The 17,913-nt window shown below is 37.1% G+C and overlaps 1 protein-coding gene across 1 annotated transcript in view; it reads right to left on the bottom strand.

Annotated features, from left to right (window-relative positions):
• Positions 1–784: 784 nt before the first annotated feature.
• LOC105811398 (chromosome unknown open reading frame, human C11orf30) overlaps positions 785–17,913 on the bottom strand; it is a 77,517-nt gene continuing 60,388 nt past the window's right edge. Inside the window, exons 13-18 of the mRNA XM_012645578.1 lie at positions 15,626–15,790; positions 13,439–13,594; positions 9,924–10,075; positions 7,338–7,901; positions 5,853–6,353; positions 785–1,694 (exon numbers count right to left, since the gene is read on the bottom strand). Of these exons, the coding sequence (XP_012501032.1) occupies positions 1,500–1,694; positions 5,853–6,353; positions 7,338–7,901; positions 9,924–10,075; positions 13,439–13,594; positions 15,626–15,790 (1,733 nt within the window). The 3' untranslated portion in view covers positions 785–1,499. The remainder of the gene's footprint in view (positions 1,695–5,852; positions 6,354–7,337; positions 7,902–9,923; positions 10,076–13,438; positions 13,595–15,625; positions 15,791–17,913) is intronic.

The following is a 17,913-nucleotide window of genomic DNA, read 5'->3' as shown; positions in this document are numbered from 1 at the left end:
AGAAATATTGACAACCACCAGAGATCAGTGCTTCTCATGAATGCTTGTGTTTAAATCTTCAGTGTCACTCTAGTGGGAATTTATTAACTATAATATCACAGCTTTTTTTCCCAGATGTAGATGCAAAAATTAGGAAACTGTTGATGGATTCTACTTACAGTACTTCAGCACCAAAAAATTGGGCAGTTATGCTGATATATGTATGTACAGTTCAACATTTGTCAGTCTTAAAATGCTTATTTATAGTGAAATCTATATAAAACCGTTAAAAATTTTCTATTTACATTTTTTAAAAATGAAAAGTATAGTTTCCTTTGCCACAACTTGTCAAAAATGACTCTTACCCTCCCACCCCCTTACCCCTCACTCTACTTGTGACAGACAGCAATCACAAGACCAAAACATATTGTTTAAACAAACTGTGTCCTAAAAAGGTAGAATACTTAAAAATGTTACATTGAGAACTGTAAATGAACTTTTTATACATTTCAAAGGGGCTTAAACAAAAGTATGTAATAAAAATTATTTTCAAAGTCTCAGTCGAACATGAACGTGCAATTTCAACGTTAAGAAAGCATTGTATGAATGAATAATTTGTTTTCTTAACATAACTGAACATTTCCTTTGGAACAGAAAATGTTTCTTTTCCTCTGCTTCACAATGAAACATTTTCTAATAAGTTTTCTTAGTGGAGGAGGGGAAAGGGAGAGGGGGGAGGGGGTGATAGCCCTGGAAAGGGTTGGCAATCCTGATTTACAAGAAATCTGTCAGAAGGAATATGGTCTGCTTTGAAATGTTTACACTTAAATAAATAGAAGGCAAATGTGCTGCCTAGAGCACAAAGGAACACCACCACAATAAATTAGCATACAACTGATGAGAATGTACAAGCCACCTAAAAAGCACTTCCCACTAGTTAGGGATCTGATTTCCACCATCCAACAAGGATTCTCCAATACCAATATTTTTCTACATATTTATAAACTAATTATGAACTGAGCAAATGTAAAATGTTAACCAATTCAACACTTCCAGGGATTTGCAAAAACATAAAAGATTTTTAAAAAACTTTTCCTGACACATCATTTCAAAATACAAACTATTCACATTCTCCTTCAAGATGGTATTTTGCTCAGTAGAAACCAGTTGAGAAACATTCACAGGAAAAGTCTCTTTCCACTGCAAGACAAAACTTTTCCATCGGCCATGGTCCAACAGAGAAAGAATTCAGGTCTTAAGTCACTGTAGATGTGCATCTTTTTTTTTTTTTCCTTTTTCCTTTTTTTTTTTTTTTTTTTTTTTAAAAAGGACATTCCCCTGTGAGTTTTATCTTGTTTTAAAACGCTGCTCCTGCAGCAATATCTTGTTGAAACACTGCTGTTTTAGGGTCCACAGCCTAAGTATGGGCAAAGTGCTCTTTTTAGACATCAAAATACAAGGGTTTCCCTGGACACTTGGTAATCAAGCAGGTTTTAAAGTGCACTACTGTGTCCAAAACACTAGGACCGTTCAGCAGAACTCTGAGAGGGGCTGGGCTCGGTTCCATCCTCCGTGCTACTGTCTATGTCCTGCTCCATTGTTGTCTCATCATCATCCAGCTGCTGACTGGTGAAGTTATTTAGCTCAAGAAGCCCACTGGGCTCTACTACCACATTGGAGCTGGAGTGACAAGGAATAGCATACTGGGGAATGGCCTGGAAGAGAAGACACAGGAGAATCTTTATGATAAGAAAAGGTAAAAGAAGGATTTCCCCAACAACACTAAGAAAGAAAAAAAGAAAACTGACATTTATTGGACAACTACTACATGCCAGGCACTGTGCTAGGTGCTTTCACATATAATGTTCTACTAAATCCCCATAAGAAAATTATTATTCCCATTTACAAATGAGGAAAGTGAGACAGTAAGTGACTTAATCAAAGTCACAGAGTTGGTCAGGGTTAATGCCCCAGTGTTCAAATCCAAGTCTTATACAACTCAAAGTAATCTTTCTACTTCTTTATGGAGCCTCTTCTAACAAAGGAGGTGGAAGCCTAATTCAAGAGACAAACTTTGCAGGACACTTTCATTTGATCATTAGGTAAATTTAAATGTAAATGTAGTCAAATTTTGCTCTTTATTTGCAAGATGATTAATTTGCTGACATCACAATATATTTTAACCCTCTTTGGTGGTTCAAAGGGGAAGTTATTTATTTGGGTCACATAGTAACAATCTTTATTGAAAATGAGAGTAATGAAATCATTCAAGTACAAGAGAGGTCAAAACTTGCCTTTAAGACAATAAAAATACCAGTAGATAAACAATTGCTATAGGCCTCTGAGCAAGTAAATATCATAGGCATATTGCCTTGTCAGATTCTTTTTCCTCATCTTTATGAGACATTTTTGTTTATTTCTGTTATTTATTTATTTTTTTAGACAGGGTCTCGCTCTGTCACCCTGGCTAGAGTGCAGTGGTGCCATCATAGCTCATGGCAACTTCAAACTACTAGACTCAATCGATTCTCCTGCCTCAGCCTCCAGAGTAGCTGGAACTACAGGTGCGTGCACCACCACACTTGGCTAATTTCTCTATTTTTTGTAGACACAGGGTCTCACACTTGCTCAGGCTGGTCTTGAACTCCTGACCTAAAGCAATCCTCCCACCTTGGCCTCCCAAAGTGCTAGGCTTACAGGCGTGAGCCACCACCCGGCCTCTAGACGTCTTTTTAAAAGGTGTATCAGTTCATGTCATACCTCTGCTTAAAACTCTGTAACTGTTTCCTCTTGTACTTGCTATATAATCAAACTCCTTACCACAGCTCCAGCCTCATGTCAAACACACTTGTACATCAGGGCTTCTGCGCTAGTCCTTCCCCTCTTCGTGGAATACTCTTCCTCTAAATCTTTGCATGGCTGGCTCTATTCTGTCATCTGCAATTTAGCTCAAATGCTTGCAGAAGCCTTCCTTCTATGGCCACCAAACCAAAAGTAGTGGGTTGGTCCCACCCTCCACCTCTATTATTAATACATTCTATTACATTTTGTTTATTGTATTTATCAAGTGTTTGTTAGATTGTTTTTTATCCTTAGGATGTAAGCTCCATGAGAGCAAGGACAGAGCACAGACCTTGACTATTTTATTTATTGCTAGATGCCTAGAGCTTTGACCAGGGCCTGGCACATAGTAGATGCTCAATAAACATTTGACAAACGAATAATACATTTTTTAGAATACGTTTTTAACATTAAAAATCTCGGAGCAAAGTTGAATACTAGAGCTGTGCAAATATACCTGACCAAAATAACCTTTTATTGGGGAAAGATATAAATTTAACATTATGGGGGGGGAGAATAAATTTAACACTCTCAAGAAAATAATGCAATCAATAGGCATTGATTCTAGGATGTGAAGTTTTGTTTGTTTCTCCATCTCTCTTACATATTGCTGATCATTGTGAAAAACTATTAGATGGGGTCAGGAGACTTGGATTTTAGTTCTGCTTTGTCCCTGACTTGCTGTGGGGCTCTAAGTAAGTCACTCCACCTCCTTGAGCCTTAGATTAATCTTGTGTAAAATAAGATAGTTGGAAGATATACTCTAAGATTTTTGCAGTTCTAAAAGTCTATAAATTCCATACAGATGTCTTCAGGATAGAAAATACATCCATCTTGTTTACTTCCCTATCCTCAGTGCTTAGCATAGTACCTGGAACAGAGTGGTTAAAAAACACATGTGGAATGAGCAAATGAATAAATGAATCAATGAAATAAACACAGATTGCCTGTCTACAAAGAACAATGATTTTCATTCCAAGCATTTAACATCAAATGTTGAATTTTGTAGAGCATTCTTTATAGAATCAAAGCACTTCACAGACCCCATAAATCAATACTTCAGATCAAAGTTAAACATAACTAATAAGATCTGAAAATGTTCTAACAATACATAACTGATGAGTATAATAGCAGGAGTTATCTTTATGGAATACTGCTCTACATCAGACACTTGACCAGGTGGTTTTACATACATTTTCTCACTCCACCCTCAAAGCAACCCTGTGAGATAGGTGTTATTGTTTCTATTTCATAGGTAAAGAAACTGAGGTATAGAGGTTAACTCAGTTGCCCAAAGCCACAGTGCTATTACATAATGAGTACAGGTGGAAATCAAATTCAGGGATCTCGGACTCCAACAGCTTGGTTCTTAATTACTCTGCTGTCCTTACCTCCGACATAGCACATCTAGCACATGGGATATGCTAAAATATGGCTGAGAATTCTGTAGAGAACCTATGTATTAGTTATCATCCTTGAAACATGAAGCAAATTATACTTTCCCCCCTGTTAATAAAGTATAAAAAAATAATATCCAAATAAGCTATCCAAAATGGTTTTCAATTTAGTGAATATAGCAATCTAAACTCCCAGAAGCTACAGTAAATTTCAGTAAAAACCTTACTAGTTACCACATGTTGGACAATCACTATAAGCCAGGTACTGTGCTAGATGCTCAATTTTGTGTAATCCTTACATCAATCCTGTAAAGTAGGCAGTATTTATTCCCATTTTACTGACAAGGAATCTAAGGTAGGGTGAGGTTAAGCAGCCTTGCCAAAAGTCATACAAAGAATGGCAAAGCCAGAGAACCATTCCTTTGCTACCATACCCTACCTCTCCAGGGAAAAATTTTAAAAATCACAAATCCTTTTATCAAGGATTATTTAATTCACTAACATTTGTTTTTACAAACAGAAATAAATTATTTGAATAATTCGATGGCCATTCCTACTTGCCTTTGAGTATTTTCCCCATACTTAATTATATCTTAATTGGTTTAACATTGGTCAATTTGCATTCTCTCATAGTTTGACATCACAGCAAAGAGAGAGTTTACCACAAAAACTTCCAAGTCACACAATAGTGAATCTATGGTAAATCTTAGACTGTTCACATTTCAATAAATCCAAATGCTTAATTAACTAAAATGTGCTGCTCTGACACCTTCTAAGTTATATATCAGCTTAGCAAAAAAGGACAAATGTCAAGAAAACAACCTGATATACTGACAAAGAGAGAGGGAAATAAAGCACAACTTCCAAAATATAATCTGGACTCGGTAATTCTTCAGTCTTAATCTATTATGCATGAGAGATGACTTTTAGAATGAAGGGAATGTGAGGCATAGGAAGATCTACTGTCAGTGAATATTCCATTACGTTAACTAGCCTGTACTTACCAAAGCAGACAGTAACCGTAACAAGATTTTTAAAATAACAATGATTGAAATAAAAAGCAAAGTTTATGGTTAATCCCAAGTTAGATATAAAATTATTTAGAAACATCCCCTTAGAACATGTTTCTTCAGACATTCCAGTTAATTGAGGTTTGTCCCAAGAACCATAAATTTGGATAAAGAACAAGAACTGTTTTTCGAAGAGTCCCTGAAATTAACTTGAAATAAAAGTACAATCCAGTTACATTCCAGGATTTTTTTGAGTAAAGATTTGGGAGTCTAAAATTTGAACCTAGGAAATTGCTAATGTTCTGCGTTGACTTGCTAATACATTGGGAAGTATGGCTTGTATCTTACAAAATCAAGCTGACACATTGGCTTGGGGCCCTTTATTGCCTTTACGATATGCTGTGTGACAGTATCCATCAATTTTCTATGATTCTCTTCCAGAAGACAAGTATAAATTTGTATATTTGTAATAGGTATTAAACCAAATTTGTCAAACACCACCTCAAAGATAATCTCTATGTCTTCTTGCCATCTTGGCCTGACTCTTCCTGTGACATCCCAAAACACACCAAACCCACAACCCCCCAAGATGCCCAAGATTTCTCATTTTCTTTCTAATTCTTACCTGGATGATAATTTCTGCTGGGCTCTCTTCAGCTTTCTTTTGGCCTACATTCTGAATACGCATGAATTGGCCTGTTGTGGGCATTCCTGGTGCATCGATTTTCCTTGTCGTTAGGGGAGGGCCAACAGCAGAAGGACTTGAACAGGACTCTCTACATTTCTGTTGCTGGGGAGTGGAATTCGCCATCCCTGCCACCACCATGTGGGTGGAGGGTAATGATCCTGCTTCACCAGTGAGCAAACTAGTGGCAAGAGCTTTCTTTGGGGGTTCCACTACCATATGCTCTACATTTGTATCAATCTGTGCTTCCATCAAAGACATTTTCAAAATGTCTGACACTGCTGTCTTCTCAGAGGCCTGAATGGGAGATATGCTTGTAACTGGTGATGTCAGCTTAGGCACAGAACTGCCACCAGTTATCTTTGTAACTGTGGGAGGCTGGCGCCCCTCAAAAGTTATCTTTGTAACAGAGGATCCTTGGGTTATAATTGGCTGCTCCACCTGAAAATAAATTGGGGTTGTGTGTGTTACAGCTACATCTCTTTGAGCAAACCTAATCAAACACCCCAGACAATATGGCAAAAGAAACATTCGTGCGGTATACTACAAAGACATTTTTGAAGCTTGGTGTTTTAAAAAGAGGGCTGAATTGGAAGGATCTGGTTACTTTTATGTAGGGAAAGAGGAGGGGTTCAAAGAACTTTTGTTCAGCCAGCCAAGGTTTATAGTAGTAAAGGGGGAAAAAAAAAGTCACAGCAGCCGAGTTTCCCCTTGGGATTCATATCCCTTAACAGTATACCTTCAGCCTGGCTCAAATGATTTCATATAATCTTCAGCTTTTTAAAATAAAAAGAAGTAAGATTTTTTCCAATCTTTTGCTTCAAAATACATTTATACAAACATATTCTATATATACATATATGTATTTATAATATATACATACACACATGTATATCACTCCAGAGTCACTGACTTTCATTAATATAATTTTTTCAATCATCCACAGATAATTCCTCTGCAATCTAGAAGATAAATCTAGAAGATAAATTTATTAACTAGATGGTGATGATGTAAACTACAAAGGAAGACGTTCAGTGAAGCTCCTTAAAAGACTGCAGTTTACTTAGCCTTATTGCCACAGAAATAAGAGTTTATAGGCATGGAAATAAATATTTTATACCTAAAAAATAATTTAGAAATATCGCTTCTATGCACTATTGATCAATGCTGAAGTGATTTCATTAAAAACTGCCTGGAAAATCAAGTTCTGAGTGCTATGCTTTTTTTTTTCTTCCTACATATTAATGCGTGCAATTCTTTCCTAATGTCAACCTTCTGATGGGGCAAAGTAATAACAGCGTAATGAGGCTTTTGGGTTTCCTCTTGCCAGAAGAAAGCACTGCTACCATGATAGGGTCGTGATGTTCTCATTTTTTTTCCGTGAACAGAGAAGTTTAACTTTGCATGCTATCAATATTCCGTTACCTGGCTTGCCGTCTGTTTCTCTGACGAGGCTGGGAGCGACATTTGGCTCTGGGGGGTTTGGGGTTGCACGTAGATTTTTGGTTGGTTCGGAGCCTGTTGCAGTTTAGGGAGCTGCTGCGTGGTTTTCACTGCAAGCACCTGTACTACAGTTTGCGGGGGCTGTGCCATTAAGGTAGGAAGCTGCCTGTCTTTGGCCACCATGGGATGCTGTGTGTGCTGTACATCTGGCTTAGGCTGTGCTTGTTCTTGCTGGAGAGGGGTGAGTTTTTGATGCCTGATGGAAAGCTGAGGCATTTGTGGGAGTTTGTGTTGGAGTTGGTCTGCCTGCAGGTGGATGGTCTGCTTCTGCTTAGTCTGGAAGCACTGCAGGGTTTTCACTTGCAGCTGAGTCTGTTCCAGCGGGGGCTGGCTAAGTTTCTGTTGTTTAGCTGACTGTGACTGAGTCAGGGCAGATCGGTAAAACAGACCTGTCTGAGGGTCTAAAGTGTCCATCTCTTCAACCTCGCCCTCCTCAGTTCCAAGTTCCTCGCTGTGTTTGGTAAAAGCAGTGTGACTGCTTAATGCCTAAGTAAAAAAGGCACAAAGTAAGAATGAAATAAGAAAAACACCTACATTGCTACATTTTCCTCAAACTGGAAAAACAGTTGTTTATGAGATTCATTCAAAAATTTTCAAAAGAGCCTAAAAAGACCAAGAAACCTCAAGGGGGCTTTAGACAGAAACTCTAATAATTTAAATTCTCAGACATCAAGTACTTCAAAAACTGGTCTACTCACTAATATACGAAAAGTACTAGAGGGCCCAGAACTATAGATTAGAGGAATAAGGTAGTCCTGCAAGCACAGCTCAACACAGAAAAAGAAGAGAAAGGCTTCCTGGCTCAGGAAAAAGCTCTTCAGCCTACTCATAAGACATTAACCTATCTAAGGAAAGAATGCAGCAACCAAAGAGTGAGGTGTCCAGAGAAAAGCCAAGGTTCAGAGAAGCCCAGTTTGGCCATGTGCATGTCCAGTGCTGTCCAAAAAGTCAGGGATATTGTCTGAGAGATGTACCCATCCCAATCCCCACAGAGGACCTCCCTGCAGGGAATGGAGATGGTTCTTCAGGCTTCACCAAGGTCTGTGTGAATCATTTCTCCACCAGCCCTTCTTGCCTAATTGCTCAGATTCCAGGCCTATCAGGCAACAGCTTCCCAGAGACCTGGCTCCCAGAAGGGAAAGAGGTTGGGGAGGGGACAAGAGTGCTCCTGTCAGTGGAAAGGAAGACTGTCTGGTGTCAGTAATGGGTTGGGAGGAGGAATCATCTTGAGTGACATGATTATGGCTACCCAATCTGACCTCTCTAGGTGTCCGGACAAAGCTCAGTGTCAGGACCTGCCAGGTGAGGGCCAACCTCCAGCCCGAGACCTGCTACCCAGCAAAATCTCTGACCAGTTGGCTTCCCCTAGAGACACAACAAGATCTACCTATACCCCGGGGGGAGGTGGGAATGGGTATATACACATGTAATGGGTGCAGTGCGCACCATCTGGGGGATGGACACGCTTGAAGCTTTGACTCAGGTGGGCCAAGGGCAATATATGTAACCTAAACGTTTGTACCCCCATAATATGCTGAAATAAAAAAAAAAATCTACCTATACCCATCCTTAGCACTGCCTTGTCATACGCTATACGTCCACTCTAAACTTTAAAACTTTGACATTCCATTTTAACTCTCCTCCATATCATAATGACTTTACATATACAGATTTTCAATTCAATATCTCTTCATTTCCTTTCAGGTAGTTTGCTTACAATTAGTTTCAACTGGTCCCATCTGAGCAATGGTGATTTATGTGACTACTAAATCTACCACTATGTTAAATATGATATCCATGACATAACTATGTAACAGAGGCAGTTCACTTGGGTTTAAATTCTGGCTCTGCCACCTGGGACAAGTTACTTAACTTCTGTGAGCATGAGTTTCCTCACTTGTAAAAGAGGGATAATATACCCACCTTGCAAGAGCATACTGAGAATCAAACAATTTAATATGCTTAAAGCTCAAAGCACAGTATCTAACACAAAATCAACCTATCAACATATTTTTCCTTTTCTCCACTACCCTTAATACCAGATGTTCCTATTTTATATTATATTTATATTATCAACTTCCTATCACATCTCTTTCTCTATTGGCCACATACAGTTAAAGAAATCAAATAGTTATTTTCATACTTACTTATAATGTTCCTATGAGCAAAAGCAAAAAACAAAACAAACCCAGCAGCAAACAGCTAAACATTAGCCAAATGCTATTTCATTTGAAAATCTTATACACAACAAAATACAAAAGAAAGTGACCAGTTCTGATGTCATTAGACTCATCTAAACAGCCTTATCGTTTTAAAATGGTAAGCATTCACAGAAGATTAAAAAATATTGTTTCATAATTATTTTCTGGTGTTAAGACCTTTAATTCACAGTTAAATTACATAGTCTACAATTTGGTTATTTCTCCTCTTAAAATAGAAGATGAAACTAAACCTTATTTCAGGAAGGAGACAATTACAGAAGACAGGAAGAAAAAGAAGAGATACAACCTGCTGCATAATGTGGGTGATTGCTCCAGGGGAAGATGCTGGGATGGACTTCACCACCACTGAAGTCTGTGTTGCAGTCTGTGACTGAGCCACATGCTGGAGCAGGGTCCGCTGGGGCTGGGAGGGTTGTTGGGACTGGGAGCGATGGCTGACTGAAAATAGAGGAGGTGATGATATTTCTCCAGAAATCACCACAGCATCTGTAACCAGTAGTCATTTTAAACAAATGTCTGTGAGCTTGCATCACAGACAGAAAGTGTAGTATTGTGAACTAGGAGGCAGGAGTTCAGAGTCTGCCCATCTATGAGCTGTGTGACTCTAGAAAGTCTCTTATCTTCTCTGAGACTCTGTTTCCTCATCTGTAAAATGGGAATAACAGAGCTATTATAAGGATGAGATGAGAAATGTATGAGGAAGCACTGGGAAAACTATTATCACAAAGGAGGAACTTCTTAAAGTTATATCCTCCTATCTGGCGTACTCACTTTCTCCAGTGATTTTTCTCCCATTAAAATAACAAAGCAATAACCAGTTTCTATAATTCCAGACTAATATCTTTAAGGAGAGTAAGGCAATACAAATTCTTTTCTCCTGGTCCCAGTTTCACATGCAATACAAATATTGGGAATATTCACTCTTTTATATGAAATAACTCTCTCATAACCTTACAGTTCCTAAAAATGTAAAAAGTCAGGGTGATAATGCAGAAAATAAATTAGACCAAGAGTCACACTTGGATTCTGTCCTGCTCTGCCACCAACTAGCCAAGTGAAGTTGAAGACATCACTTACCCACTATTAGCCTCTAAAACTTAGAAGTTTTGTTTTGTTTGATTTTTTTAATGAAATAATAAAAACTTGATGTTTCTATCTAGAAGAGGACCAAATGATGTAATGGATTAAAAAATGGTCCTTATATTATAAAGTACTAAACAAAATGTAAGGTTAAAAAAAAAAGAACAGAAAAATCTGTTCTGTCATCTCAAACTTAGCTCATCTGACACAAATAGGGTAAGAGTACCATGTAGGAAACAACCCCACTTCTTATTCTTTCGCTACAAAGGTCCCACAAAGTAACTAAAACTATATACATCTACGTAAGAGCCAATTTATCATCTTTTACCAACAGTATAAACATGTGCTACTTCCAAATCTACAGAGCTTTAAAAACACTTATGGTTACTGGGAAACTGATCCTTTGAAGCAGAAGCAGATACAGTCAAACAAACCCGAAAATTAGATAAGGACTGTGGGATTATTAGAACTCTCTCAATAATCCAGGATTCTACTGTTCATACACTTTGATCTACAATTTCAAGTAGCACTGGTTTCATACTTAGAAAATTCATAGTGAGGTGTCCAAGATTAAGATGATCATGATAGAAATCAATGTAAAAATACCATCTATGTACTATAAGGATGAACTTTAAAACTATCCAGTGAAATATAAACTTTATTGATTTTTTTATGACACATTCTATCTACATTCACAAATGTAGTGTTTCTATTGTTGCTATTTATATGTCTACATGTGATAGGAGATTACAGGCAGCATTACCAGTATTCTTTTATAAATATGCTACAGTACCTTACTGTATTTCACAGTATGCTTTATATGTACATTTGAAATGATACGAGTTAATAAAATCTTCCACATGTGCTCAACTGAACTGAAAATAAAGGAGTCAAGGTTTATATTAAAACACAATTATTGAAATCGTTTACAATATAACTGAGTAGAAAAAAAACAAGTTACAGTAATATTAAAATTAAGCAAGCAAATTAATAGTTTTTTAATGAAAGCATCATTGGAAATGAATTACATTCAAAAATAAATAATAAATTTATTATTTATGTTACATAAAATGTTATGTTATATAAAAGATTATATGAAATGTTTCTGCTGCCCATATTAATCTTCATAATTATATTTTTTATCAAGAAATGAAATGGATTTAATAGAAGATCAATTAAAACAATTTAAAAATAACCCTCCTTCAAGATATTATAAATTTCTTCACAGTAATTCCGCAGAATTTAGGAAAGTTAGAGAAAACTAACATCCACAACGGAAGGATACAAGGGGCAAGACCAGGCAGCTGGTTTTGAAGTCAAAGAAAATGCTCAATATGGCTGCAGGTATGGTGGGTGGAGATTGTGGAAGGAGGTCACAGAGTTAACATTTGGAAAATGGCTGAATTGACCTTAACTGGGCCACATAAGTACCATAAAACAGTCATTTATTTTTTTAAACAACTCTTATTTTTCCCAGTGTCAAACTGCTCATTTCTGAGGAAGAATCCCACTATTCTACAAAAGGAAAATCTCTCTCCCTTTCACTAAGCGGAGCTTACCTTTCCTCTACCAGATCAGAGTAGAGCGCATCCATTTAAGTGGTTTCCCCCAAACAACATCTTTTACCTTCAGTGATACTACAAATGGATGCACACCACTTACCTAGAAGGGGAAAAGCAACCTCTGTCCCCTCATCAGTGCGTTCTGAAAAGGATAAGTAAGGGAAGAAATCACAGGTCTTTTCATCTATTTACCATTTGATAATCTAGTCTACCCCCAGAGGTTTAATACTGAGTTCCCCAGAATACTGGCCTCTGCTTTAATTAGCTTTCTGCTAAATATCTCTAAAGAAAGATTCTAGATGGCTTTCTGTATCTTAACTGGATTTTCCTTTCTGGCAATTTTAACCCATTAGTTTTAATAATATCTCCTAAAGTGATGCCAAAAAATTTCTTTTCCTTTGTGGTATTTATATCCTTCAAATATTTGTAAGTTTATGTTCTCCTTTAATCACTGTTTAAGAAAACTTAAGATAGGAGTTCTCTACTTACGATATTGCCTCATAAGTCATCTTTCCTAACTCCTTAATTATTCACGTTACTACTCTCTGAACTATTTCAAAGCACAAGGTAATGAAGTGTTCAAAACAGAAAGCAGTGTTCCAGGTGTGGTCTCACCAGAATATGAAAGAAAGAATCTATTATCCTTCCTGCTTTACTTCATATATGCCATCCAAAAATCTCATTAGTACTGCCAGACCACATTTTAAACAAATACCCAATCTGCTTTCCACCAGAACTCCTGAGTATTTACAGGGATTTAAGGTTTTTCACATTTTTAATATTAAAATAAAAGAGTTGGGTTTCATACCTCTTTCCCTCTTGACCCACCTCCCCCAAAACTAAAAAATCCAGATGCATAAAAATACTTGTTCTTAGATAAAAGACATTTTATCCTCTCCTTACAACCATTGCCCTATATTCACAGATGTTATTTATGGCCAACTTGCAGTTTTACATTACTTACAAACTTTGTAACATCCTATTTTTTCCCCTAGACATTAAGATGGGGTAAATCCCAAGGATGACGTAAATTTGCTCTGAAAACAAACAGGAAAAGAGCTAAAAATATAAAGAATATATTCTTCCCCAAACAACCATCCCACGAAATCCAGAAAGGTAGCTCTCCTACCTTAATACTAGGTTTTAATAGGACACCTACCAGTAGTGATGTATTCAGCAACTAGTTCTGACTCTACCACAGCAATTGATGGACTCTCAGGAGAATGTCTCTTTTCCTGGGTCATCTGAATAGGCACTGCCATTTGACTCAAGTCAATAGTGGGTTGTCTTGGTTTAGATTCCAATTTTTCCTTTACTGCGTAAAAAATCAGGCGAAAAGTTAACTTTTATTACAAACAAGTACCAAAACCAGAGTTGTCCATGGGAATTATGAACCAGACCTCTGGGGCGCCACACTGGCAGTGACTAAGTAGACAGTGAATCAAAAAGAAAGGCCGACTGCTATGTATGGCTGTATAGGTACAACTTACATAACCATACTCAGCAGCCTAGCAAGAAGGACTCTCGTAATCATGCTAAAATCCTTCTCCTATTATCTCTAGGCCAAACAACTGGATGTTTCTCTTGTACACACTCCCCTTAGGGTATTTCCTTTACCCTTCTTCAAGGTGGTAGTCTTGAGTTCACCAACCTAAAAACAAAAGGTGAATAAGCAGCATACGCATGAGTTGCTCTAGGGCATATCTCCCCAGAATAGCACAACACAGTGACCAGTTTACTTAGAGCTACTAAAAATTCAAGACAATCTCCAAAGAAGTATTACGATGTCTTCAATGACTCTTAAGAATAAAAATTTTCATTGTTAGGAAAAAATGGCTTCTCTGTTTCTGTAAAAATGTCTGATATAAAATTCTGGAATCCAGAATGTTTTCAATGAATAGATTCACTTTCTAACTTATTATAAATACAAAAATCTATTCATTCAAAATTCCCACCTCTATAAGGCATTAATGGAAATGGCTGAGCACATCAAAGACAAGGAACTAAGGAAATGCTTAAGGCCAAAAATAACACCAATAGGACTAACCAAAGACTTACATTAAATGCTAGTAATCTTTGGGTAGTGCAGAGTGGAAGTTATAATAAACAGTAACCAGTAACTAAGTCCACTGAATGATCATTTCCACCAAGTACATAATGTGACAAAATCAAAACAGTCATTTAAACAAAGAAAGTAAAACAAAACAAAATGAATACAAAAGTCACCCCACAAGTAGAGAGGACATTAAACTAGGAGCCAAAAGATGTGACTCACTTTGTCACTAACCAACTGAATAATCTCTCTTGATCTCAGTTTACTTATCCATAAAATGAAAGGGTTGGATGAGATCATTGCTAAGGTCACTTAAATACTCTAACAATTTTTGACTTATTATAATAGAAAAGTCAGCATAACTTCCACAGGTTTGTTCTAGAGTTTACCAAAGATAATTAGTAACTAGAAATACTGATAGGATCTTGTTACATGAGAACAGCTTGGCATGGAAGCTCAAGTGGCTAACCTATGCTATACAAAGAAATAAATCGAAGATAAAATTAAATAAAAATGTTAGCAAGGGCCATTAATGGTGTTTTATGACCATAAAACTGCTCCATCAGTATAAAGGAAGATGGCAGGGGCCGTTCAATCTGCCTCTTGCTATTCATGAATACAACCGGCAACTAAGCTGTATCTATCCTTGTGCTTAGAAGTGATATCCTCCTCTTTTTTTTTTGAGAGAGGGTCTCGCTCTGTCACCTAGGCTGGAGTACAGTGGGACAATCATAGCTCACTTCAGCCTCAAACAATCCTCTTGCCTCAGCCTCCTGAGTAGCTGGGACAAAGGCACACACCACCATGCCTAGCTAATTTTTCAAATTTTTTTAGAGATTTATTTTATTTTCTTGTTTTTTTAGAGATTCCTTATTTTTTCGGGGTCTCATTATTTGCCCAGGCTGATCTTGAACTCCTGGCTTCAAGTGATCTTGTCGCCTCAGACTCCCAAAGTACTGGGATTACAGGCATGAGCCACCGCGCCTGTCCAGATTTACTCCTTTCTGGTGGCTAGAAACAATAGGACTGTCCTTTTTAAGCAGGAGACAGAAAGAAGACAGAGGTCTGTCATATTTTTTCTCCTTTCTACAGATAGTCCATCTGTGCTTCAGCACTCCTGTGTACATCTTAATGAACTAACAAGTAAACAGACTGTACCAATGATTATACACAAGTCCAGAGGGGGGAAATGTGCTCAAATTATAGCAAAAAAAATATAACAGTGGTAGTCTTTTAGCACAACCCGTCTCTAGAGAAAACATGCTTCATTCAATTGAGCATGTGAATTCATACCTGTTGTCTGTTGGAGTTCTAATAGAGCTTTGATTGTTGAAGTAGCTGATTGTGATTCACTGGATACATCCTGATAAATTATGGTGGGGCTAGTCTCCATTGCAATCTCATGTTCTGACCAATCCTGACGCCGGGAAGCAATTACATGAACTACAGGCTGGGAATCTGTTTTATATTAGTTAAAAAAAAACAAACCCTATAAACAAAGTTTCTTTTTAAAAAAAACAACTTGTTTTTTTTTTGTTGTTTTATCTTTGTATTTATTGTAAACTTCATGCTTTATCTCCCCAAGAAGACTGTAAGCCCCCAGAGGGCATGTCATTCACTTTGGAATTCACTTATTCATTCATTCATTCATGAATTCCACAAACTGAACACCTTTGTGTCAGAATCTATATTTGGTGTAGAAGATATAAAGGAACTCACAGAATAATCAGAGGATGCTCGAGAAGCATAAAGTCTGGTTGGGGAGACAGACATGTAAAAAGACAAATTACCATTCAATGTGATAACTGCTATATAAATAGATGTGCATTTGTGTAGGCATGTGCATGTTTGTGTACAGTAAGAACAAAATGCTGTAGGAGTCTTATTTTCCCCAATGCACCTGAAATGTATTCTGTATTACAGCCTGAGCATTCAGTCAACATGTATTGGATGGCTGAATCACTGACAAGAAATCTTGTCCACTGCCAGCAAGATAGATAACCTAGAAGCAACATGATATAATAGGACAAGTGTAACTTTTGGAGTTCAAAGTCTTAGGTTATAGCCCCACTATCAATTATTAGTAAGTTGATTCTTTGGGTCTTAGTTTCACTATTTCTAAAATAGGAACAATAAAATTACCTCTCTACCTCATAGGATTTCTGAGGATACAATGAAATGATATATGTAGTAAATGAGCTTTATAAATTATGAAGGACAATAAAAATGCTATTATTATTGTTATTGTGGCCTGGAAGTTCTCAATTCTAAGACTCTTTGTTAGTTTCAAAATAAATTACAGTCCTAATTCAAGGCTTATTATATTCATGCTATACAGGTATACATATAAATACTAAATGTGCATCAAATCAAGCAACAAATTATTTATTGAGTTTTCCACCTATAAAATAAGCAGCTTGTACTAAACTATCATTAACTTCCTAAACTCCTTTGTCCAAGACACTGCAGAAGAAATTGTGGAGAATATAAAGGCATGATTCTTACTCCCAAATTTAGATTATAATGGGTGAAATCATAAAATAAAGATATATGGCTTTGTATTTTGGGGTAAATATCAAATGATTAGGGCAAACCAGACCAATCTATAGAAAGTAAGAGACTGCTTTGAATTGGACAGTCAGTGAAAGCATCACAGAAGTATGAAAAAATTCAAGTAGCTCTCAAAATAAGAATAATTATAACAAAAGTTCAACCCTCTATGAGCCTTATATTTTTGAAAGCCACAAAGTTGTCCAAAAACGTTGGGGCAAGGGAAACAACTCTTCAAACAAAACAGCCTTCCTGAAAAAAACAAAATCAGTATACAATAGATCTAAAATTTTTAATTACTATTAACAAAACTGTATTCCCCAACCCTGCCCCAAAACACTGGGTAGAATATACACCACACCAGGGTTGTATAATTTCCATTAAACTTCCAGAAAAATACAGAAGACTGAAAGACACTATCCTGTAATACCAAATGTCATGTGAAACATATAACAACTTTTCCTTACTCATTGTAAGTAGATATGTAGATTTTAACTTAAGAGAACTGATAATATTAGGAAATCATATCTTTTTATATAACTTAAGCTCTCAAACTTAAATTCTCATGATGATATAAGCAAAAATGACTTTGCCACCCAACTTTACAAAACACACTAAAAATCCAGAAGAAGGCAGGGATTGTGTTTGCAGAGATAAGGTAGAAAGAGGTAGGAGAAGGGAAATAAATTTCACCTATCAGAGACCATCATCCCATATACCACCCCATGGGGACTAGGGAGATTGCTCTCTCTCTGTTTGTTTACTCTCAGAAAGAACAACTGACCATCATAAATTATCACTGCAGTAACCCCAACAGCTGTGACACAAGGTGAGGGTGTGAACCTAGGTGAAAACCATTCCTTGAATGACTCTCCTCTCTACTTCTGGCTATGCTTTGATAAATCTACTGTCTATCAAGTTTGATGCTGGGGTCAAAGAGTACAATGACTGGGACCACCAGGAGCCTGATCTCACCAGTACCATCTGCTTATGCAGAGTGCATCCATCTAGACTTCCCTACCTCTTTTGAG

Source organism: Propithecus coquereli, unplaced genomic scaffold (assembly GCF_000956105.1).
Source record: "Propithecus coquereli isolate 6110/MARCELLA unplaced genomic scaffold, Pcoq_1.0 Scaffold235, whole genome shotgun sequence".
In the NCBI taxonomy this organism is placed as follows: domain Eukaryota; kingdom Metazoa; phylum Chordata; class Mammalia; order Primates; family Indriidae; genus Propithecus; species Propithecus coquereli.
This window is presented reverse-complemented; position numbering and strand designations above follow the sequence as displayed.